The 24,775-nt window shown below is 39.7% G+C and overlaps 1 protein-coding gene across 2 annotated transcripts in view; it reads left to right on the top strand.

Moving 5' to 3' along the window:
- mroh1 (maestro heat-like repeat family member 1) overlaps positions 1-23,945 on the top strand; it is a 29,756-nt gene extending 5,811 nt beyond the window's left edge. The window contains exons 7-45 of one of the 2 annotated variants that reach the window (XM_028580289.1): positions 3-154; positions 1,229-1,369; positions 1,563-1,655; positions 3,006-3,084; positions 3,476-3,589; positions 4,181-4,254; positions 4,402-4,524; positions 4,964-5,071; positions 5,690-5,834; positions 6,015-6,055; positions 6,564-6,705; positions 6,892-6,944; positions 7,170-7,277; positions 8,351-8,470; positions 8,595-8,717; positions 8,817-8,963; positions 10,240-10,266; positions 12,684-12,806; positions 12,923-13,002; positions 13,128-13,269; positions 13,500-13,595; positions 13,982-14,086; positions 14,434-14,569; positions 14,881-14,993; positions 15,228-15,380; positions 15,515-15,571; positions 15,715-15,812; positions 16,008-16,173; positions 17,711-17,880; positions 18,014-18,151; positions 18,274-18,388; positions 18,574-18,720; positions 18,903-18,969; positions 19,211-19,332; positions 19,892-20,041; positions 20,160-20,294; positions 20,624-20,726; positions 21,007-21,072; positions 21,165-23,945. In XM_028580289.1, coding sequence (XP_028436090.1) covers positions 3-154; positions 1,229-1,369; positions 1,563-1,655; positions 3,006-3,084; positions 3,476-3,589; positions 4,181-4,254; positions 4,402-4,524; positions 4,964-5,071; positions 5,690-5,834; positions 6,015-6,055; positions 6,564-6,705; positions 6,892-6,944; positions 7,170-7,277; positions 8,351-8,470; positions 8,595-8,717; positions 8,817-8,963; positions 10,240-10,266; positions 12,684-12,806; positions 12,923-13,002; positions 13,128-13,269; positions 13,500-13,595; positions 13,982-14,086; positions 14,434-14,569; positions 14,881-14,993; positions 15,228-15,380; positions 15,515-15,571; positions 15,715-15,812; positions 16,008-16,173; positions 17,711-17,880; positions 18,014-18,151; positions 18,274-18,388; positions 18,574-18,720; positions 18,903-18,969; positions 19,211-19,332; positions 19,892-20,041; positions 20,160-20,294; positions 20,624-20,726; positions 21,007-21,072; positions 21,165-21,241 — 4,349 coding nt within the window. In that variant the 3' untranslated portion in view covers positions 21,242-23,945. The remainder of the gene's footprint in view (positions 1-2; positions 155-1,228; positions 1,370-1,562; positions 1,656-3,005; positions 3,085-3,475; positions 3,590-4,180; positions 4,255-4,401; positions 4,525-4,963; positions 5,072-5,689; positions 5,835-6,014; positions 6,056-6,563; positions 6,706-6,891; positions 6,945-7,169; positions 7,278-8,350; positions 8,471-8,594; positions 8,718-8,816; positions 8,964-10,239; positions 10,267-12,683; positions 12,807-12,922; positions 13,003-13,127; positions 13,270-13,499; positions 13,596-13,981; positions 14,087-14,433; positions 14,570-14,880; positions 14,994-15,227; positions 15,381-15,514; positions 15,572-15,714; positions 15,813-16,007; positions 16,174-17,710; positions 17,881-18,013; positions 18,152-18,273; positions 18,389-18,573; positions 18,721-18,902; positions 18,970-19,210; positions 19,333-19,891; positions 20,042-20,159; positions 20,295-20,623; positions 20,727-21,006; positions 21,073-21,164) is intronic. The other variant, XM_028580290.1, reaches the window with a different exon arrangement.
- Positions 23,946-24,775: the final 830 nt, after the last annotated feature.

Below are 24,775 nucleotides of genomic sequence, written 5' to 3'. Positions count from 1 at the left end.
AGCTCTGTGTCATTTCAGCGACAGTATCTTGGAGTACCTGGCCAACCTGGACAAGGCTCCAGATCCCACAGTCAGAAAAGACACATTCTCCAGTGAAATCTATGCCGCTTTCGATATCCTCTTCAATAATTGGTTACAAAGCAGGGAGTCTAAGGTAAGGTCGCTGTAGGTCGATGTGAGGGTTTGATATACAAGCTACAAAGTCATGTTCAGGCAATATTGAAAGAAGTTGAGTAGGTAGGGAAGCTGAGGTAAGCCATCTAAAGCTTTGAAGGCACACTTGGAAAAAACACTGCAGGTTAACACCAACAAATGTGATTAAGCTTTCCAGAACATTACAACTACCAGGAAATCCCTGACCCCGACCACACACTCATCCATAACAGGAGCCTTAGACATTGCGTCACCTTACCTGACAGGCACTCATATTGTAGACACAAGGAGGTTACAAAAGCCAACCTTTTTTTTTTTTTTTTTTTTTTATTACAATTGATTGATTAAGCATAGTTCATACCAAGCAGGAAATGAGATCGAATGCAGGTTTAAGGCTCTTCCGCATTGGCTTTACTTTTTAAGCCCCCAAATTTGCTGCTTGGTTCAGACCAAATTCTCAAAGTGCAAAGCTTTTCTGGTGTAATCTTCTGTTCCTAAATTAGAGAAACAACATGGTAACCACTAGCATCTTGGCCATAGTTTTAATCTGTCAGAGCAAGGTAGAGCATATGTTCTACAGGATCTTAATAGTTTAGTAACCATACAAGGTATTGTCTGTTTGTATTGAGTCTATACTTAAGCCATGTTAACCTTGTCTAAGAGTTTAACCACTATGGCCCAGTGCTGCATTACAGAAGGCAGGGAATCTATTAGAGCTAATTGGTTCACTGGAACAACATTCACAACTCTGTTCACTGAATATGTAAACAAAGATTCTAGTACAAGCAAACCCATAAACTCTGGAAGACCAATGATTTCAGAAGGATTCATGCAGTGGCAGAACATTCGCTTAAATCACTCCTTTTCTTTTATTCTTCCTCCTGAAAAGTAAATATAGAATAGAGTACAGTTCTACAGCATAGAACTGTGACGAGATGGCCACCAAATGGATCTGATTTCTAGTGTTCTTTTTATTTCTTCCATATTTACACACACCTAGTTGATGTTACAAATTAGTGAATCTATGTCATCTAATCTCTGTGGTGTCTCACCTTTCTGTCTCTGTGTGTTCCAGTTGAGGTTAACAGTAGCTGAGGCAGTGGGATCTATGTGCCATCTGATGGCCAGTGATAAACTGGAGGAGCAGATTCCTAAACTCATTCCTGCCATCCTGTCTCTGTACAAGAAAAACAATGAACACTATGTCATTAGCAAGGTGCGTATAGTCTGAAGCATGAGTCCAGTGGACTGTTAATTATGGACTTTTGTCACATGGCTAACAACAGTAGACCATCGCTCTCCCTCTAAACTGCCCCCTGGCTTTTAATGATGATTAATCTCGTGCGTGTGTGTACTTTAATGGAAATAAGCTTTTTCAGATGTTGAGTTTCTCTCTTCTGCCTCCACAGAGTCTGTGCCAAATGCTCGATGCTTCCGTCGGCATGGGCAGCAGGGTGCTGGAGACACAACTGGACAGTCTACTCTTTGCACTGCATCAACAGGTACACATTCAGTACAAACTAAGTCAAACCCTGCAGCTTTAATACTAAACTGGTGACTGTCACATTACACAGATGCTCATAAAAAGGTGGCACTTGGCAGAAATCATGCTCATAGAGATTGTGCCCCTCCTGTACTTATAGATATACATCCAAAGCAGGTACTGTTGACCAGACTGTTTAGCACTCTAACACAGCTATTGAATTTAGGAGACACAATGTGCAACGAGTTTTAAATGGTTATTAAACTGTCTAACAAACATCAGAGTCAGTGGTCAGAAACACCACCATTTTGGAATATTTTTTCAAATAAGAACTTCCATAGTCCTGACAGCTTAACTTGGAATATGCTGTATTTGGCAAAATAATTTTTTTAACATTATGTATAAATACCATTATTATAATAAAGTCCATTTAGGTATATTTGTAGCAGGATGGTGCTTTTGCTGTTACTTTTGGGGTTGTTTTAAAGTCAGAATGTTGAGGAAAAAAGAGCAGTGGGAGTGCCCAGTAACATCCCTGGAGCAAACCACAGGCATTCTATTAGCTTTACTTGGATTTGTCTGGTCTGACCACTGCCACTGGTTGCTGGTTCCCACTAGTCTGTGTAGCACTTTCTATCACAAGACTAGGTTTCTGTCATACAATGCAGTCCTTGTGTCTCAGACTTCCTGCTTGTTGACAGAACGGTTCACCACATTGAAACCACAAATCTGTGCCTAAATAGTGGGCAGACTGGATTACTCCTTTTGCATCTTATATTTATCTTATGCGGCTTTTTTTCACACGTGTCAAATGACTGTTAAAGAGTTCATGTAGTCAGATGTGTTCATTACCTTGTGACTCTGCTGACGCTTGGCCCTATGCCATTCACTGTTACATAACCTAACATTTGACCACAATGACTCGACAATGACCAACAATATGCGTGTGTGATCTGGATTGTCTGGTGGGGGCTGAGGGTATTTTAGTGTGTATCTGTGTGTGTCTGTGTGTGTCTAGATCAGCAGGTCCAAATTAGCTGCTTGACAACAACTTACACCAAGGAAGAGACTGTGGTTGTAATCAAAGAGCATGTTTAGTCAGCCACTCCCTTGGACAAACAAACAGTAGTCACTGCAAACTGCCATTACCATTTATACTATTATTTTCCTCATTATTATTAATGCTACTACTGCCCAGGTAGAAAGCACATGTTATAGTAAGGCATTTCTGTAGAGATTGAATAAACTTGCTCTATGATTTGAAATTTATTTATTTTTCTCCATGTAACCAAAATGACAGTTTGAGGGTGCGCAAGTTGACACATGACTGTCACGGAGAACATTGTAACATTTCCTTTCTCTCCCCCAGGTGTCTGCCCCTGTGGATTACAGTAACCCTCCTACTGTCAAGAACCACAACGAGGTCCTGCGCTGCTTCAGCTTACTAGGTAGTTTTTTTTTTTTTTTTTTTTTTTTTTTTTTTTTTTTTTTTTTTTTTTGCCACAAAATGAAATTATGCTAATTGTGAAGACAGTTGTGTAAGAGAGTCTGTGGTAAACAAGTTAAGTGTGGGGTAATAGCTGAATGTTGTCCAACAGCATCAGGCCTTTCTATCTGTTTTAGTTCTATGGAGTCACAAGAACAGTAATGAGATCATCCATTAGTGCGCCAGACTCAGAGATAATCATATTAACTGTCGCAGATGGGCTACTTCTCTCCCCTTCTCTCTTGTCCCACTTGTCTTTCCTGTAGTTTGCCCTTCATTTGTTGTTCACTTCATTGTAATTCTGTGACTATTTTTAATTTCTTTCTCCCTCCTCTCCACTCCTCTCCCTCCAGCGAACTCCTTCCCAGACCGGCTGGTTATGTTTGTTCTTCAGAAGTTGGAGAACAGTAATGAGCGAAGCAGGATGGGCTCCCTGGCTGTCCTTCGTCACCTCATCAACTCCAGCAGTGAGAAAATACAATAAGTGACACATGCACCCCCCCCCCCCCCCCACACCCCCCCACCACTCATTCTAATATCTGTTAATCCACACGCATCACTGACTTTATTATAAGTCCTTTGGTGTGCCCTGAATTATATCAAAGTCATGTAGACTACATAGTCCTTCTTTATTTATCCTTAACCCGTTGCGGAACGGCTGCGGCCATGACCGACAGCTGAAGTCACGGGGACCCACGAGATCTCGCGAATTCACGTATGATTGCGCAATATAACAGGATGTAGTTTCTATAAACAGAACCCCAAAACCAACAACGGTTTGTTTCCATCCAGAGGAGTAGAGGGGAAACAATCTGTGCTGACCTGCTGAAATATTATTGTATTGTTATTGTTGTTATTGGTGTCAGAACGCAGCCGTTCCACAGTCAGTGGAAATGCACACATTGACTTTAATGGAAACCTATTGACTCCGCTGCCGTTCCGGAGCGGCTCCGCAGCCGTTCCGGAGCGGCTCCGCAGCCGTTCTGCAGTTGGTGGAAATTGTGGGTTAGTCTTTTTTTTTTTTTTTTTTTAAATCTAGTTATTTGTGTGTGTTGCAGCTTCCACAATGGAGAGTAAGAAGCTGCTGATTCTGGCCAGCATCAGACAACCAATGGCTGATCACGGCAACAAGGTAACACCTACTGTATGTAGACTCACAGAGTCTCTAATCTCTGTAAGTTTTTCTCTTAAACATTTTTAACCGTTCACCTGAATAAGGGTTTTGTTCTGATAATCATGACATTGTGTCTCACACTGTCTGACTCTCTCTGTGTCCCAGGTCAAGAAGCGCGTGGTCCAGGTGATCAGTGCGATGGCTCATCACGGCTACCTGGAGTTAGAGGGAGGGGAGCTACTGGTTCGATTCATCGTTCAGCACTGTGCCTTACCTGACACATATCAGGTACAACCCTGTTGTTTGTGTCAAAGTTATTTCTCATAACCATTTATTCATGTATTTATATCTTTGCATATGTGACTTGGGGGATTACGGTACTGTAGCTTGAGTGGTAGTTTTTATTACTTAATGAATCTTCCAGAAAGAGAATTACTGCTCAACTAATTTCAAGAATTTTTCATCTTAAGTTTAACAAAGCTTATAAATGAAAAAGAAAATTAAGAAAACATTAAAGACATGCATTCATGTACATACATAAGGTCAATGGACAACATGGAATATACACACCAGCTAATAAGTTATCAGTGCAACAGGGGATGTTTTGCACAGGTGTTTTATATCTGCTGAGGATGAAAGTAGTAGACAGAACTTTGCACTACATGAGAACATGTGAGCGGGTAGAGTAGAATATCCAACATGTGTTTGTGTGTGATTGTGTCTCCAGCGAGTCCAGAAGCCCACAGATCCAGAGGAGGTGACTAACGAGGCACTGAGGACGATGTGTGACAGCACCCTTCATCTCCTCACCACCACTGTTGGACGACTAGCTGATGTACATACACTATCTACTTGTCTACCCATTTGTCTGATCGGTTGTAGAGCTGGCTTATTACTCAAATGTTATTTTCAATTAAGATGTTTGCTTCCATCAATTATGAAAACAAGATAATTAAGATAAACCCATTATAGTGCTGCATTCCGGTTCACCCTTTTCCTGTACAGAGGTGCGCTTTCGCACATTTTGGCTTTTACTAACTGGAATATGTTTTCAGTAGGTTGTTGTAGTGCACTAACGTTACAACACAGTCGTTCTTATTTATTTTTTTTATTCTCAGTTTAATTATATTTAAAGTTAAATAAATGCGTGGTGTTTCCAAAGTTGATGAGTAATTGTGTTTAATAATCGTGATCTCAATATTGACCAAAATCATCAGAATTATGATTTTTGCAATAATGCTGTAATCTGTTGAGGACTGATTCATCTGTGTTCCCAAAATAATTGAACTGCAGATGTTTGTTTCACTGCAGTTTCATGTTTATGAAGCTTTAGCTTCATAATGAATCCGTTGGGATTAGGTTTATGTCCGATAATAGCAGTTATTGTCCATTGTGTGTGTTGGACAGATGAACATTGTTCAGAAACGTAATGTGTGTATTTTGTTGTTTGTAGGTGCTATGGCCCAAGCTGCTGTACTATCTGACTCCTTCACAGTACAGCAATGCCACCGCTCCTCTGTGTAAGAGTCTGATAGTGCTGGGCAACAAGAAGAAAAATAACCAGGAGCCCAGCTTCAACATAGACTTTACAAAGGAAGGTAAGACATTTTTGTGAATGTAATCCATGTTAGATATACAGTAAGTCAGTCATGAAGAACTTTGAGTTATGGAAAAGATCACAAATGAATCATTAAGCGTTGAACTTTGCTATTTGCTACCATTGTTATTGTTTTATGTGATCCACATCAAGCTAAATGTGTCTTATCTCTCTGCTCCAGTCAATCTGCCCTCTCCTCAAACACTAATGGTCAGACTGCTGGTAAGTAAATCCAGCTCTTTAACACACTTTTCAAACTCTGGTGACTTCATGTGGAGCCAAAGTCAATCACAGGCCACTGTGCTAAAAGCATTGGCTAAACTGCATTCCTTTTGTGTCTCTAGTATAGAACAAAGGCTCACTGAACATCCAGTCTAAAAACATTCTGGAGAAACAGATTGTAATTAAGTACATTAATGAATTGCAGTGCCTGGTTTAGACAAATTATTTGTCATGCAAAATAATCCTTATTAGTTGTCAAGTCTGATCTTCCCTTTAATGTTTCAGCCACAAACTGACTTTTATTATTATTATTATTATTATTATTATTATTATTATTATTATTATTATTATTATTCTATTGTGTATGTTTAGAGCTGCTCTTACTGTATATTCACCATGTAACAGGGATAAAACGAGTAACCCTATAATCCCTGTGTGTTACAGTTTACTTGTTTAAAAAAGTTTGTGTACATTTGTTTGTTCCTTGGGTTGTCTTGGTGTGTTCTAGGTAAATGCAGCGTTCCCATTCAGTAGCAGAGGTCATGGAGCTCCGTCCCTCTCTCTCCTTCTAATCCTCAGCATCAACATCCACCCCAATACAGAGATACTCTGGGAGAAAGAGATACCTCCTCTGCTTTCGATGCTAGAGGGTATGGAAATCTTTTCTATTTATTTATTTATATGAAATAATAACTTTGGAGGAAGCCTCCCGGGCCTGTAGTGACACCAGAGCACTATTTGTAGGGTGCATGGTGCATTGGGTCCTTTTTCTTTCCTCATGTACTGTAGTTGTCCTCCTCTGTAGTCTGACTGTGTGTTGTTGTTGTTGTTTCCAGAGTCAACGGCAGAGACCCTGGATAAGATCCACTGGGATGAAAAGTTGTTGAAGGTTTGCTTGTCTACTGTATATGGGAATATTATCTCATTCACATCATAACGTGTCTGTGTTTTGTATTTGAAAACAAAATGTTTTTGTTTTTTTAACTTTTCCATCCAATGTTAGACTAATACTTCCCAATTTATTTTGCATTAGTGGTTTATTTGTTTGTATTAATTCAGAAAAATACAATTCTGAGTTGATTTAGTGAAATATCATGTATATGTTTGTCTTCAGCTCTTGTCTAAAACACTGGCTACTATTGATGATGACAAGTGGGTGTGTCAGTTGGCAGTTGAGGCAACAACATACCTCTCCACATATAACAATGCCTTAGAGGAGAAGGTAAGTGCTTTAAACAGCTTTTTCACCCACAAATTGTTTTGAGTGTGAGTTTGTCCAGTGACATTAAATGAATGAGTTGCTAAGCCCGAACAGCAAGCCTAATTTCAATCATAATTCAACTCAAAAGGCGTACTGTGTTGAAGAGTGGTTCTCATCCTTTGGGGCTCATGACCTCCATAAACAGAGCCACGCCTCCTCGTGACCAACCAGCCACAGAGTGTGTACACAGAGAGGTGAACAGTTAACACCCACCGGCACCAAAGGGTGAAGTGTAGATACTTTATGCTGTTTATTTAACAACAGTAAGTAAAACTCTTGACAAATGTTCACAATAATTAAGCGATTGTAAAATTGGACAGTACAAATGGTATTTCTGCTAACCTAAAAGTATTTTCATGATGTGATCTTGCAACAATGAGGGGGGTACCCAACCTGTAGGATGAGAACCATTGATGAGGAATATAGACAGTAAACCGTACCTAGTACAGTAAAGTACATGTTAAGGAAAAACTCAGGAGAGCAGCACAACTCATTTCACATACGTGAAGAAGGTTCGGGAGACCTTGATGAATTACAGAGGAGCATTTAATGAACACTCAGTTGAGGAGACAATTAAGCAGGCAGTACAGTATAACTAAGATGTGTTATTGTGCAGTGCTGTCCCAACTCTCTGAAGTTCCTGTCCTCCTGAAGGTGTGTTTAAACTCCTGCTGAAGACGTTATGTTTAGCTAAACCTTGAAAAAAGATATTGCAGGCGCCGTTAACACAGATCGTAAATCGTGTGGCTGGCCCACTGACTTCCAAAAGGAGACAGCCTTGAGACAAAGCATTCTCTTATCATGTAGCTGCCTACGTAGACTCTCTGAATGTGTAGATAGACAGTTCTACATGAAGAGGTTTGGTTATTAGACTGGCCCAATATTCTCGTCCCATGACCTCTGACTTATGAATGACCTGATGTTGTCATGTAAGCTTTCCCTTAGTCTCATCATACCACAACATGGTGTTTCCGGAAATTCCTCCACAGTACATATATGCCAATAATATAATTAGCATTTTTCACTCTCTCTAGAGTTTCCTGTATCGATGTGTAGGAGTCACTCTCCAACAGTGTTTCAATAAGGAGTTGGTTAAGAAACAGTTGCAGGAAATCCTCCTCACAGCACGACACAACGATGCCGTTGAAAGAGAGGTACCGAAAGATGGCATATGATTTTTTTTCTGGTGTTGTGGTCTTTCAACGATTGGTGTTGTGTGTTTCACACCTGGGTAGGTAAAATATCTCGCTTATGGATTCTGTCATCTGTATCTATCAGGGAGTTGCGATGAGCGTTGGTCTGTGTGCCAACAGCCACTTAGAGGGAACTCTGGCCAAGCTGGAAGAGTTCGGCAAGTCAGACGCCTTCAAGAAGTCGCCAAGCATCTTCAACCTTCTCAAAGTACAAGGAACTTTTAGGATATATCACCAATTAAGATCTGATCTCTTACTCTTGATGTTTTAAAAAAAAATTGTTTGCCTTTATCTTTCCTTTCTTTAGGAACGCAATGATGTTGAGGTGGAGAAGGTGAAAAGCACATTAATCTTATGTTATGGTCAAGTGGCTCTAAACGCACCTCCAGAAAAGATACTGACCCGCATTGATCAAGACATCCTTCGCTGCATCAGTAAACACTTCAACACCAAGGTAATGTAAATACTAAGGTATATGATATAATAATATTTTAATAATAATTACAAAGTACAACAGTACAAACAAGAGTTGCAGGATGTAATAAAAGCTATGTTATGTAAATATGATGAACAGGACTAATTGCAATGCAGAACTATTCCAGTTAAAATATATTTTTCTGTATTCCATCTTAACTTCCAACTGGATATTGTACCATGTATGATTTCAGCCTACTCAGTGCTCGACTACGGTTGCTAGTAGCAGCTAATTTTAAGACTTTTCATTAATGTTAGTTCAGTGTATTTCCCTAACATTGCCATGAAATGAACCCTCTAATGTCGGTCAGCTTGTTGATTGAAAACGGGGCTAAATTTAAGCCAGCACTGACCTATTTACTTTGTGTGGGTGTGTGACAGCGACTGGGAGTAACTGGTGAAAATGTTGAGGTGAACAACGCATCACACTTATTGAGAATGGTCATTCTTGACTGACTCAGCATCAAATTTAACACATAGGGCCCTATCTTGCACCCGGCGCAGCGCGGCGTAAAGCCCGACGGAAGTGTCTTTGCTATTCTAAGACTGTCCAGCGGCCACGCCGTTTAAATAGCAAATGCACCTGCGCCTATCTTCGCGCCCATGGGCATGCTGTTCGTACAAGGAGGTGTGTTCAGGTGAATTCTTGGCGTATTGCTATCTTGAGGCAGTGGGAAGTGATCGTGCCATTGACCAACAAAACCCTGGTCTAAAGTCAATAGCGCAGCATTTCATTGTTATTTTAACAGCAAATTAGTAAAATGCGCCTAGGCTTATGCACAGCGCACGCACACTATGTTTGTCACACACACACACACACAGGGAAGTGCAGCAGTACACAAACATGCGCACAGACCCTTTTTTCCGCCATCAGACTAGCAAAAGTGGATTTGGCCATGCTCTAAACGCACCTGCACCAGGCGCTTCACTCCATGCGCTTAGATTGTTAAAATAGGGCCCATATAGTATAGGGCCCTGTTTTTGTGGCAGCGCAATGACCAGCGCACGGTGCACAGGTGGGAAGAGGGGCACAAACAGGTGGGAGGTTCAAGCAAAGTGAGTGTTGGTATTTTAGTCTCTCAGAAGCACTTGTGTTTCTTGCGCAATGTCTTCCTGGTGCCACTTTTGGGGATTTTATCAACCAAGCGGAGAGTAACAATACTGAGAAAATACAGTAGGTCCCAAAATGTGTCTTGCAGGTAAGACGGCTGTATTTGTATGTGCACTCATGACTTTATCACCTCTATTTCATACAGGTTCTGGGGATTAAAGTAGAGACAAAGGTATTGTCACAGGAATAAAGGGGCTGTCTCTCTCAGTTTTCTTTGTTTTACCTGCTAGTTAACTTTTCCTCCCTTTCATCTTGCTCTCTTTATTTACTCTTCTTTGTATTGTTCCAACTTTTCTGCACACTTGTGGTGATATGCACTAAAATCTTTACTGAAAGTCTTCAATCCAAGAAAACGCAGCTTGTTACAATAAAGCAACTACTTTTTCTTTTTTACTTTGCTGTATTTATGTTATATTTCTAGGGCTGCCACCTCTTAGTCGATTAGTCGACTAATCGGTCGTTTGGTCTTAGCCGACTAAGATTTCTTTAGTCGATTAGTCTTTTTTAATGCTTATTCATGCTTAATTACTCATTTCCAAGAAACTTATGACCACATTTATGGTAAACACAAGATTTAAAGTGGTGCTTTTGCAGGATTAATTGTGGAGAAACTCAGTTTTACAGATGGTTAATTAACTACATTTATATTGTGCTTTTCTAGTCTTAACCACCTCTCAAAGCGCACAGCTCTGTCAATTAAATCAACTAATCGATTAGTCGACTAAGAATTTCTTTAGTCGTGGACAGCCCCATATATTTCACAGTGGTGAAGCGCTCGATGTCTTGAAGGCATTCATTAATGATCCATTATTAAAATGTATTCATTGTGGTGGTGGAGCATGTGTTTGATTTTGAAAATGCAGTTTAGTTTATGGACTGTATTTTACTTCTCAAACCGTTTAGACCAACTGGGGTCACAATGAAAGCTGCTGTTGTGCAGTTTGTTGAGTAGAAAACTCAGACCTAATGTTGCAAGTTGACAATACTAGAAGTGTGCCTATTGTTATAAGCGAAATTGCTCTACCTCAGTGAAATGTAGCTTTATCTGATACACCACCAAAGGTTTTGAGTATCAAACACTCAGCCTATGTAGGCTTGAAAGGTGGCTGTTTAAAAGATTGTCATTGAGAACAGTGGCTGTGATCAGCTTGGATTGAATCCGTTACAATGGATTCTAGTCATGAGCTGTTTTCAGCAGTAAAAAGGATCAACACCTCTTTAACAGCCGCCTGTGAAGCCTGCAGGGTGTTTGATATGCTGAGCTAGATTTAGGGTAGATTATCACTTTATTGCAGTAATGTAGTGTAAAACCAGTGACATGGTTACTAGATTAGGGTTGGGTACCGAAACCCGGTTCCACTATGGAACCGGTTCCTACGCAACCGGTAGGAATTGGACTGGATTAGAACGCAAATTTCTGTTTGACTTAATGTATCGACTGAAATATTTTCCCTCTGTCGCTCCGAAACGGACATAAAAATATCCCATTCTCTTTCTTATTATATATTTAAGTACTTTAAAATGTTAATATATTGTTACATTTTAATAATTTTCAATTTAAACCCTATAAAAGAGCCTTTCTTTGACGTCATTTTCAGTTTTTTACAAGAATTGGTTTAGGAATCTGAATTGTTTTAAAAGTACCGGTTCGACATTGGAATCGTTAAAATCCAAATGATACCCAACCCTATACTAGATGGTGTTTCCAGCCTTGCATCTAAAGTACTATGAACCTCAGTGTTTTCCTCTGGCCATTACTGAACCCAAATATAATGCAAAGAATGTTCAAGATGTCTTTTAGAATGACCTACATTACTAGCAACATGCCTACTACAGTACATCACTTAAGCCATCTTGTTAAATAGCCATTTTATAGTTTCCATATTTAGCTCTTTTCATAAAGCTGGTTTACAACCATGCTGCATTATGTATAGAGTGGTAAGCTGTTACCATGACTAACTGTGGTTTTTGTTTGATGCAAATAGTTTGGCAAACATACTGTATACTGCCACCAGCTGCATTCGCTTCAAGTGAAATCAGTAGATCCCATCAAGTAATACCTTCCTTTTTAGATCCATCTTACTGTGACACATGAGGTTGTCTCATTATTTTTCTTTTTCTTTCATTGCTTAATGGTGGATTGTTCTTTTAAATGCTCGCCAATGACTCACGCTGTAATTTCTTGCTAAATCTTAACACATCTTTGTTTGTCTTCTTAGAACAGAGCCTGCGGGTGGTTTTGCTGTTCAACTAATCTCTAATCACACAACTTGATTTCAAATTTCTCTCCATCCATAGGCATGGAGGATCAATCTACAATATCGCTTTTGGATTGATTTGATTGATGGACTGAGTGGATTGATTGCTTCATTGTTATATCGCTGGAATGATTTTGGATAGTGTTTGCCTATGCTCAGTCGCTTGCAGTTACTTGTTGTTTGCATTCTTGACAATTTGGAAAATGCAATTATCCAATTTTCTTTATATTTAGCCTCTTGACCTAAATCTTTCTTTCATTTATTCCGTTTGTCCTTCTTGTGGTGTTGTGTATTTCGTCAACGTGTATTCATGTGTCTTTCCTCATTTCAGGACCTGACTATGAAACTCAGTTTGATCCAGAGTGTTGGGCTCATAGCCAGAGCCATCAGTGCGTGTGTGAAGAAACAAGGCTTTGTCTTCTCTCGCAAACAGGAGCTCATTACTGTTATGCTGGTCAGTAGTCAGTCATTTCAGTTTGTTAGAACAAAGTCATACATGTTTTAATTGCTGATACAACAATGTTTTTTTTTTCTGATCTCTCTTCCTGTTGTTCTATCTACCCTGGTCAGGATTTTATCAAGGCAGAAGCAGCTGATTCATTGAGGACTCCAGTACGCCATCTTGTGATGACCACCTGTGCCAACCTAATGTATCCTTCATCTTCAATGAATCTGTTTATCACACAGGTTCACACAAAAGTGTGGTATCCCTGCGTTTTTGCACCAGAGGTTCTGTCATTTCCCAGTGTTTTATCTTTGACCGTTAGTGTTTCAGGCCTCTGGAACCCACGCTGAGTGAGAATGAGAGCTTTGACTTGCTAAAGGTGTGTGTGAACAGTGTGTTCTCTCTGCCTCCTGAGACACACTCTCCAGAGAAAACTAAAGAAGAGGAGACACTGGACCCCAAGCAGAGAAAGGTGAAGTACAGCAGACAGAGTAGTGTGCACACACATACGGTATTGGCGCTACTTCACAAATTGGCAGTGTATTAGACTTGTGCTTTTTAAGGCTCACAACTACCTGGTATTAACTTATAACATTCCTTCTTGTGTGTAGAGGTGCACAAACCTTTGATACATGCAAACTTCATAAAACATTTTTTTTCGAAGGCTGTCATGTTGTCAAAGTAACTAATAAATATGTACAGGCATTGTACAAAGACACGATGGCTGCACTGCAGGATCTGCTGAAAAGTGCGCTGGCCAAGGATCCCACACCTGATGGGCTGCAGAGTGTCTTCAAGGTAAAGTGTGGTGTTTAAGGGTACTCAGTCCTTCTCATGTTTCAGCTAAACATAGTATCAGTACCAGTAATGTGTGTATCATTGCGTTAGTCTGTTTTCTAATTGTACATTTAAAAAAACTGAGTAGTTAATACTGTGGATACAAATGATGGCAGATCATGTCATCACATAAAGCAAATCCTTATTACTAATTTCTTGGAACCTCAATAATTACTTTCTACTTAGATGATTGCTTTATTTTGCATATTTCACATTATAGCTTAAAAAAAAAAAAAAGAGTACCTATAAACATTTTAAACCAACGACTGTCTGACATGATGTATTATTATTATTATTATTATTATTATTATTATTATTATTATTATTATTATTATTGTCCTGTGCAGCACATTGAATCATGGTTGAGCTCCGGACAGGACCACGAGAGAGAGAGAGCTGTCACAGCTACTGCTCACATGTTGACTTACTACCTGGATAACCTGACTGTCAAGGTACACACACACACACACACACACATACACATATATATATACACACACACACACACACACACACACACACACACATATTTTTCCATGTTTTGTGGATTTCTAACAACATAACTTTTGTGAAAGCACCACAGATTGTAGTTTTAATAATGGTCCTGATAGCCATGGGTGTAGAATTCTTGTAACTCATTCAAATTTAAACGGTGTTCCAAAAGTATTATACATATTCATTTTTATAAGCCATTGAAAGCCACTAAAGGATCACGTCTGTTCTGATGTATTTTGTCTTTACCTAATGAACGGACATTTTGTGCCATTGCTTTCTTTCATTTCTGTGCATCTCTGTGCAGAACATGGTGTCTTTCCATAACCTTGGAGCTCTGCTGGGTCGACTGACTCCACGATGTTCTGACCCTCGCCCTACTGTACGCACTGCAGCCATGGACTGTATATACTCACTGCTTTACATACAGCTACGCTATGAAGGTACAGAGACACAAAGCTTTAAACTTGTACCTTTGTCAGTCACTTAATAATTATATATATATTTTTTTATTATATATAATTAAAAAATTAAAAAAAACAGCAGGCTCCACGCAGTTCTCACAGACCATTCCCAAACACGTGAAATGCTTTTTCGTTTTTTTTCACGGCCACATGCACAAGCGGCCATTTTTTTCTGCTGCTATGTTTGTCTTGGATATCGAGTATGGCCCCTTTTAAAATAATATAAAATATATCTCTCACTCAACCTAATGTAGTTTTTGTGAATCCTGCTGTTTTGACTTTGTTTTTAGGTTTCGCTCTAAATTATAAGGATGAAGGTGTGGACAGTCTGTTGATCCTAAAAGACCGACTAGATAAACCTGACCACACTGTTCTCTACAAGACCTGCTCCGACCTTACCAAGGTACGCTTTGTACCACTCAGCAAGGCTGTCTTACAAATTACTTGTTCCTATTACATGTACTGAATCACAACGGTAGATTGTACTCCTTAGTATGGCACTTAATGACAAATTGTTGTTTTGCCTTTTATTCTGCTTAAGTCTGTATTGGCATACATAAAATATTGTTACCTATTTTTAATGTTTGTAGGCAAAGTTGTGAAACTGTGTAATTGCGTCTCTTCCTGTGTGTGTCAGGTGATGAGTAAGCGTCTGCCTCAGCAACAGCTGACGACGTTGGTGTTCATGTTGTTTGAAGGGCTGGTGGACAGTCAGGCAAACTGCTGCAGAGCCTCATCTGTCATCCTAAATACTCTGCTGAAAAACCGAGGAGGAGGACTACAAGAGCTGGTATATACATACACACACACACACACACACACACACACACACAGCCCTTTGTTGCAACTGCTGATTAATTCAATTATTATAAACACACATCTGCTGTACTGGAATACCAAACACAGTGATTGTTTGTATGTCAGGTCCCAGAGATGCTGGAGGTGCTACATGTGCGTATGCAGAGCATCACAGAGGAGCAGGTACGAACAGACCTCAGTATTCAGCATAGATATTTAGTATTCAGTAGTTTGTTTTTGCTATTCCTTTTATGTTTTATATAACCAAGAATCACAGACTTGAGTCACCCTTTATGGTGTATTTTTGCGTTTGTACCTGTGTTTAGGTGAGAGTGGCAGTGGGACAGACGGTACTAATCCTGGCTTCTCAGCATCTACAGACCGTTATCAATACACTAGTTAACCAACCACTTCCTTATGACAGGTATGTATAGATATAACAAAACTTATAATTGTATAAATTACATCCGCATGGCCACAAAATGTTTCACTCATTAAATCAGATCGCTTAATTCTTTAGATTATCTTTTTTTTTTTTTTTTTTTTGCAGGACAAAGAATTTCTTACAGCTCTTAGAGCAAAGAGTTTAAACATTAACATGTTCTGCCTCTCTATCCAGCTGGACCAGTGAGATGTGGATGGCCTTAGGAGCAGACGCCATCGTAGCCAATCAGATCATTGAGATGGTGATGGAGAAGCTTCTGATCATGGCGCCCTACGTAGACCAGAGGGAGTCAATGATCAGAGGAGGGACAACAAAGGTGGCCACCAATCAGCCACTGGCTGTAAGTCACAGACACTCACAGACATGTCACTGAGTACACTGTATGTAGTAAGTTTTAGATTCTGATATTCATACATGATTGCTTTTATTTCAACTTACACAATTCACACTTATAGAATGAATGTAATAAATACAAAAACAGAAATATTTGCAGAATCAAGACAAAATAACAATGTTTTAAATAACAATATAACAATAATAATAATAATAAAGCAATTCCTTAAAAGAACTGGTTAAAACGTATATACTAAGTCCCCGACCACTTTTTCACATTCTGTTTATTACATCCAAACGGAGCTGTTTTGGTGGGCCTGGGTCGGGTTCATTTCCTAAACCTTTGTTGCTTACTTATACATCATCCACAATTACGCACAAGTTTGCCCACCTGACGCTGCGTTTGTTCCTGGGGAGATGGATCCGTGCGTCTCGCCTTCTGTTCGCCATGGTGGTTTGAGCCTCAGCAACTGTACAGACTGACAGAGACAATTGCATTTTTCCGTGCCAAATTTTTATTGTGTATTAGCGGATATAATTATGTTTATAACCTATGTCGGATTGCAGGGACCCGGGTTCCATTCAGCCCAAGATTATTTGTTCTGTGAGATGGGTCAATCCTAAGCAGGATAGATAAGCACATAAGATGCTGGGTCCAAACTAGTTTAACGGTAGCCAAACAGATTTGTTTTTTTTTAGAGGATGGAGGAATGAAGGGGTGCCTTCAATCCACGAGTGTGCTTGTGAGATGGCTAGGGTGGCTGCGTTTTGAAAATAATTCATACAGTTTGCCAGATTGTATGTCTACACGGGTAAATGAGGAAGGTACTTAAGCTTTCTGGAGGGCTCCTAAAAAGCTTTGTGCTGGGGAGAGATGTGTAGGATGGGCTTATGGTGTTGTCATTTATACATAAGTTTATTTGGTTTATAGTTTTTATATTTTGTTGTATGGTCTTGAATGTTGTAGTTACTGTGTCATCTTTTCTTGATTTTTGTCTGGGTGGGGGTTGATGACAAGGGGGGATGTGTTCATGTTGCAAATTGTATGTTTTGTGTGTTTTAAAAATAAATAAAAATTGTTAATCACAAAAAAAGGAGGCAATGCCATTAATGGTTGTAAGGTCAGTTGTATGTCCTTTGGCAAGGTACTGTTGTTGAATTTGGTATTTTTACCACTGATCATTAGCCGTTATCTTAACGTATAAAGTGTCTGCAGAGCAGCAGCTTTAGTCCTAGAGTATGTCTGTCTGTTCCTACACATTATGTGTTCAGGGATAGTATTCGGAGTAGGTCACCTGCATTTTGATAGCGCTAAGGGCCCACTACACAGTCAGTGTAGGTACAGTCATAAAACGGAAGAAAATGGACTTAAAGCACAAAAATCTTTGGATGGCCCTTACATGGCCAGTTAAAACGGCTGGATTTGCTAAAATAGAAGCGACACAGCACTCTTCTTCAGCTAGTCTCTGCACTGGGCAGCAGCAGCTCCACACCAAACAGACCAAACTTGCTAACATGTGTGTCTATCTGTTCTTTGTTTCCAGATGACATGTGGTCTGAAAGAACTGTTATTAAATGGCCAGAGTCAGGAGCCGGCAGTCAGTCTGTTTCCTCAGCTCTTCTCCTGTCTCACTGTCAGACTGGGAGCAAGTGTCGGGGTCTCGGCACCAAAGGACAACAACACTAAACACACTGCCGCTGTCCATGTAGCAGGGTGGGCATCTTTTGTTTCTTTATAGCTATTGATGGCTAATCTAAATGGGTTCACTAAATACATGTTTCCATTTCAGGTGTATCTGTGTTGGCTAACAATTTGGTGTAATTTTTTTTTTTTTTTTGTTCTTCAGGGTAGCAGCTGAAGCTCTGCGAATCTTGATAGCACGGGCCCAGTTAGATGAGGTGATGAAAAGACTGGATGAAGATAAAGCCTGGGATGCAATGAAGGAACCAAATACACACGTTACTGGAATTACACTACTGGCAAGGTACGTACACACACTAACCTGGGTGGGTTCAGTTTGAGATCGCTATCAGAAACTTACACCAGATAAATGCTGGTACTGTCCAGTTAAATTGTAGATTGTGTAAATGTTTTTCCTGTCTAAAGGGCCATGGCTAAGCATGCTGGTCCCAGGTTGCCCGCCATTGTGGAGTGTCTGTGTCCGTCCTTGAACAACATCTACGAATGCCAGAGAATCACCGTCACTGCTTTCTTTTCTGAGGTGATACACAATTATCTATCTAGGCTTTTTTTATCATTTTTTTTTAAGTTACATTGTGTATAAAAACCAAACAATAATCAGATGGTGAAAGAATATCAGCTCAGCTTTTATTGACCAGCAGATACACAGAGAACATAAATAATCTGATGTATTTTGTTTCTCTCTCATTTACTCTTAAACTCCAGCTCTTAAACCATCATGTGGTGACGGAGCTGATGTTGATAGATGTGCTAATGAACAACATGATGGAGAGGATATCAGATCCCTGTTGCACTGTCCGCATGTTGGCTGTGCGAGGGCTGGGCAATATAGCCGTGGGATCACCTGAAAAGGTACAACGAACACACACACGAACACACACACGAACACACACACACACACACACACACACACACACACGCACAGATACCAAATGGAAACTAGCTGTCACTGACCGATGCCATTTTTGTGGAATCCTTGGTACAAACTTTTCCATCTCTTCCTCTTTCTAACTTTCCCTTTCGTCTTCCACCAGGTTAATAAATATGCCAAGGAGCTGCTGGCAGCCATGAGTTCAGGCATGGAGGAGAAAGACGATCCAGGTAAATTGACAGCGGAGTCATTTTTCCATTACGCTGAAAAAAGTAAAGTTACTGTAATCTGTAGTCTGGCTTTCATGATTGATCGCAGTGATTCCTAAAGCTTAAAGTCTAGTGGTTTAGGTTTTTCTTTTCTTTCACCACATCACTCATCTTTATCTAACAACATTTTAAGCCTCTCATCCCGTATTGGTTGTTAGTAGAAAATGCTATTGTTCATTTCTGGCCTCTGGTCTTTTTGCAGGTAAGCAGATTGCCCTTGAAGCCATGTCAGGTCTTTCCAAAGTTCTCCTTTATCTGGACAAGAAGAACGTCCACTTATTAGTGGTCTATATCTTCATGAAGATTAAACCATTCTTGGAAAGTGTAAGTTTCCCTTAGATCTTTCAGCATGTCGTATATACTGTATGATGATATATTGTATGAAAACTCTAAGAATAATCATAAATATCCAAATTTATTAAGCGATTTCAGCGTTGACCCTGAATGCAACCTACAGTGATTTAGTGTCTTTAAATTATTCCGAGCTGATGTCTGTTAGTGTTCTGTAGCTCTGTTCAGCCTTGTGAGAAGATGGAGTTGTTTTTTAAACACATACAGACACATCTAACACTAATGGCGTTTTTCCATTACATGGTGCCTGCTCGGCTCGCCTCGACTCCATTACAAAAAAAAATGTCCCCGGTACCTGCCAACAGGTACTTTTTTTTTTATCACCTCCGTCGAGGTTCCAAGCGAGCTGAGGCGATACCAAACGGTGACGTGAAAACCTGCAGACTACTGATTGGTCAGAGGCATGAGGCGGTACTTAAATCTGCAATGGAAAATGGAGGACGGGGCACCGTGGTCGAGCCGAGTAGAGTAGAGCTGGTACTAGCAGTGGGTAAGCGCCATAACCGCATCTTTTGGCTCTGTGCTGATCCAGGAGAATGATGAGATCCGTTGTGCTTCCATCCATCTGATGGGGAACCTTTCCAAGTTTGGCTCAGGAGAGCCAGTGTTCAAAGACCAGATCCACAATGTTCTGGTCAGTCTGCTGTTACACCTGGTTGACCCAAACCCACAGGTGGTCAAGGTACAGTAGCAAATGAGCATCCACACACACACAAACTTAAAAAAAAGACATATTATTTCTTAAATAAATACATCTTAAACCTACAACTTCTTCCTTTTATTTTCTTTCATCTGTCCAGGCGTGCAAGTATTCAATGCGAGTGTGTGCTCCTGTGGTGGGATCGGAGCAGATCACAGCCATGTTTCAGAACCACCTCCTCGATGACAAGAGCTTGCACTACGGAGAGTTCATCAATGACCTCACCAAGTACCTGGTGAGTCGCACACAGTCGAGCATAAGCATGGCTGAATAAGGGGCATTCTGCAACTTCTTCTAAAGTATGACACATATTCAGATGGTTCTTTGTGAAGTGTGTTTGATTTAGGTGCAGATTTTCTGTTACCATTTTCCTAAACAATTGAGAAACAATGCTATGGAAATCTGGACAAAAGAATCAAAACTAGTTAGTAGATCTTCTGGTTTCAACACAAAGTGTATTTTAGGGTCAACCACACAGATTCTTTGCAAAGTCAGAATACATGATATTGTTGAACTACATAAAAGAGGGTTAGGTTTGATAAGTGTGTGTTTTGTGGTTCATAGATTCAGGACTTTCCAGGCATGCTGAACTTCTATCACATCTCAGTCATCCAGTTCTTCAAGAGCCACTGGGCTGAAGTGAGAGCAGGAGCCGCCATGTTTATAGGTATGACTGCAACACTCTCTAACCTTGCTCCACGCCGTGAACATTAGTGTCTAAAACCTCTAGAATGTGTTTGTCTCACTGTGTGTGTGTGTGTGTGTGTGTGTGTGTGTGTGTGTGTGTGTGTGTGTGTGTGTGTGTGTGTGTGTGTGTGTGTGTGTGTGTGTGTGTGTGTGTGTGTGTGTGTGTGTGTGTGTGTGTGTGTGTGTGTGTGTGTGTGTGTGTGTGTGTGTGTGTGTGTGTGTGTGTGTGTGTGTGTGTGTGTGTGTGTGTGTGTGTGTAGGGTTTCTGCTGGGGAATCTTCCAGAGGAGCATTTCTCCCACCTCAACATGGGCACCATCACTAAAGGTGATTCACTGCACAACCTTTTTTCTTTATTTAAATGAAAAATAATTCTGTTTGTCTTCTGGTATTGACTGTGTTTGTGTTTTCATCCTCAGGTTTAGTGATGCTGCTCCAAGATCCAGATCCTGTAGTGAGAGTGAAGGCTGCTGAGGCCATGGGACGTTTCCACTGACAGAGACAAAGACAAAGCCCTCATACACATCTGTATCTCCTTTAGACACAAGTGGTAGGTTGCCACTACATAGAGAACAGGAATATTTATAATTTTGCCCGCAATTTAAAAAAAAAACAAACATCTAGAGCCCACCATTTAAATGTGCAAACAATAGAACCGTACTTAAATAACGCAACTACAACCTTCATTAATACCAAAACATGGACCAAAGCAGACTCAAAGGTGGCGCCAGGAGCCAAACTGTCAGATTTACCAATTTTAGGAAAATCATATAAAATGAACACTGATAATACTTATTCATTCACACAAATGCACATAAAGTTAGCCGTTAGCAGCTTTTTTAAGATTCTTTTGACACTGAACTATGGTACTTAAAAGGAAATGTTAATTCTTAGCTATATTTTAGTGACCAAAGACTGTGTAGCTCTGTACAGATAGACGTCTGCAGTGTTGAGCGTTCCGTCAGTGACAACACCAGAGTTATTCTGTGTTCTATTAATGAAGTGTACCATGCATCAAGACCTTTCTAATCCAAAGGTTTGGACACAGTTGAGTAAAATTTTTTTTTTTTTAGAATGAATATAGTTTCTTCAAATATTATGTGAAGAAGTTAACAGTAAGGCACATTTAAAGTGCATGACAACCGTTCCGCATTACTTGTAGCTGAAGTGTATGTGTGTAGTCATGCCAACATTTCATGATAGTGTTTTGTTTTAGTTTCAGACTATCTTTTAAGATAAGTTGTAATGAAGTGGGCTCTCCCTCTGATTCACATGGTATCCTCATTTCACAAATCAGCTCTGAGCTTTGTCCCCGCCCATCATTACGTAGAACCAATAAAACATTATAGGTCAGTTAAATGCATGTTACTATGAGTAAAGTGATGTGTGCAATAGAACTGCTATAAAGGTTGAATGCACAAGGTGCGTGTGCGTGTGCGTGTGCGCTTACTGAAAGAAAACCGGATGGTCTCATCTGTGTCCAGAGTCATCTAGCTGACTTTGTCCAATAAGCCAGCAATAACCAGTCTGTAACTACTTATACTTTTTTACCTTTACAAACTGTCTCTAACAGCAGGACTCGTCCTTACTAATGGTCCTGCTTGGGACAGTAGCTCACATGTGAACTGGCTTGTTCAGAACAGAGTAAAGACAGTTAAACCATCCACTAAGTTTTTTTTGTTTTTTATCCCATGGACGAATTGGTGCCAGACTCCCCTCTGTTTCTAAGCCATAATGACGCCGTTTATAAATCACTGCCACCTCTAAATGTCCACACTGGACATTTAGACTGCTGGTGTAACTATACGTTCTTTCTTTGACCACTGTCTGTTTAATCTGCACACAGTTCGAGATTCAATTTCACATTATGGGTCACACGGCGTCGGGCGTCCTATGTATACAAACATTTATTACCACAATAACGTTGTCAGGCAACCATCGTAAACACACCAGCCAAATGACCATTTTACCATTTTAATGTGGTGACCCTTTTTTTTTTTTTTTTTTTAAAGTCATCACCATTTAATGTATTTCTGAGAAGGGTTCGCATTATTTTGTGTTTTTAGTCAGGCCAAAATTACAGACTTAACTCTTCACCAACTGAACCAGCCAGTTCCGGCCAATCAAACCATTGCTGTTGTGTTGTTAGGAAGAACAGAGCAGTGTAGCCATGCTGAAAACAGTTAGTGCCAAATGTTCGTTGATCACATATAATAGCACCATAGAGATGCTGTAAATGATTTTCTCACTTTAAATGCACTTAATGTTGTTTCCATGTCATTCCATTAAATGTTAGTTTGTACAGTTTTAAGCGCCAGTTGTTGGTTTGCAGGACTCTTACTATCATCTAAATATATGTATGAATGTTGTGTTATGTAAGGATGTATGTATGTGTACATTTTAGGTCTCCAAATGCCAACAAGGAGGGATCCAAAATAATCCATTATTCATCTTAATTTAAATTCATCTGGTGACCGAAAATGTCTAATACAGAGTCAGGTAAAAGCAATACATAGTTTGTTCTGGAATAAATGGTTATATGTATGTCTACCTTAAATATTTCCGTTGCACTTTTAAGGTTCGTCATGTAGTCCCTGATTTTAAGAACTGAAAGGCAAACAAGGAGCTGAACCTGTCTTTTTTGTTTTTTTTTTCTGACTTAATTTCACGAGACACAAACCTCATGTGGAGAACATTTGTATGTCTTTGCCCATAGATAACTGAAAGCTGCTATAGTTTGTTTTGCTTATTTCAACAGACAAATGTTTTCCCTAATGTTAGAATTTTTGTGTGTAAATAAAAAAAAAAAAAAAAAAAAACTTTCATGCTGTAAATGTCTCAATCAAATTAAAAAGGCTGCTCCTGGATCCGTATCCATTGTATTGGATGTTCTACAAACAGGGACTCGTGGCTTCTAGCACTTTCTAACACTATGGCTGGGTTTAGGGTGAATGGTAAATAGTAATTAGTAATGTGTTTTAAAAGCTGTTATGAATTCTTTACCACTGATATGATTTAGTTCATGTCATCTACCTGTTTTTTAACATGTTGAAGGTATGTCCCAGTATATATGACACATGGCTCCATGTGTGAATGTGTGTGTGTTACTTTTCATTTGTTACTGGACCAGAAGAGACCGTGGATGATGGCAATCAGTTGTATTTAAAATGAAGAAATAAACAGATCCATCAAAAATATAACCATGATTTGTATTTCTTTGGTTAGCATAATTAAATGTCTGACAGAAGTGTACTTTTCTCTGTGTCCATATGGGTGCAGTGAAAAGCAAGGTATTGTGATCATGCGATTAAGGTTTTTTTTAAGGTCACAGTGTTCCTGTGTGTACCTCAGGTGCAGTTTGTCTTCATGCAACAACAGAATAGATTAGACATATCTTAATTTAAACACAAAGTAGGGCTGGGCAATATATCGATATTATATTTATATCATGACATGAGACTAGATATAGTCTTCGATTTTGGATATCGTATTATTGTAAATGACATAAGCTGGTTTTAAAGGCTGCATTACAGTAAAGGGATGTACTTTTCTGAACTTGGCAGACTGTTCTATTATTTGCCTTTTCCCCACTTAGACATTATGTCCACATTACTGATGATTATTTATCTAAAATCTAAGTGTGAAGATATTTTGTTAGAGCACCAATTGTCAACCCTAGAATAACGCCGCAATATCGATATCGAGGTATTTGGTCAAGAATATTGTGATATCTGATTTTCTCCATATTGCCCAGCCCTAACACAAAGGCATAATGAGTCAAACAACGCTCCAAGTGTAATTGCAGCATATTCCCCTCACTTCTCTTTATCTTACTGTAAGTTCTATGTCTGCTCTTTCATCATGATCTCTACCTGATGTAAATGTTCAGTGTACCAAAGCTCTGTAATAGTCATGGATCAGCTGGGTATCAATTTGGTCATAAGCTATTGGTCTTTACTGTGTCTTTGTGGTCTGACCTATCTGAAGCTAACCGAAACAGTCAGTGTGACAGTGACATAGTGGGAATTTG

This window comes from Perca flavescens, chromosome 6 (genome assembly GCF_004354835.1).
Source record: "Perca flavescens isolate YP-PL-M2 chromosome 6, PFLA_1.0, whole genome shotgun sequence".
NCBI lineage: Eukaryota > Metazoa > Chordata > Actinopteri > Perciformes > Percidae > Perca > Perca flavescens.
Note: the sequence above shows the minus strand (reverse complement) of the source record. Positions and strands in the feature narration are given on the sequence as shown.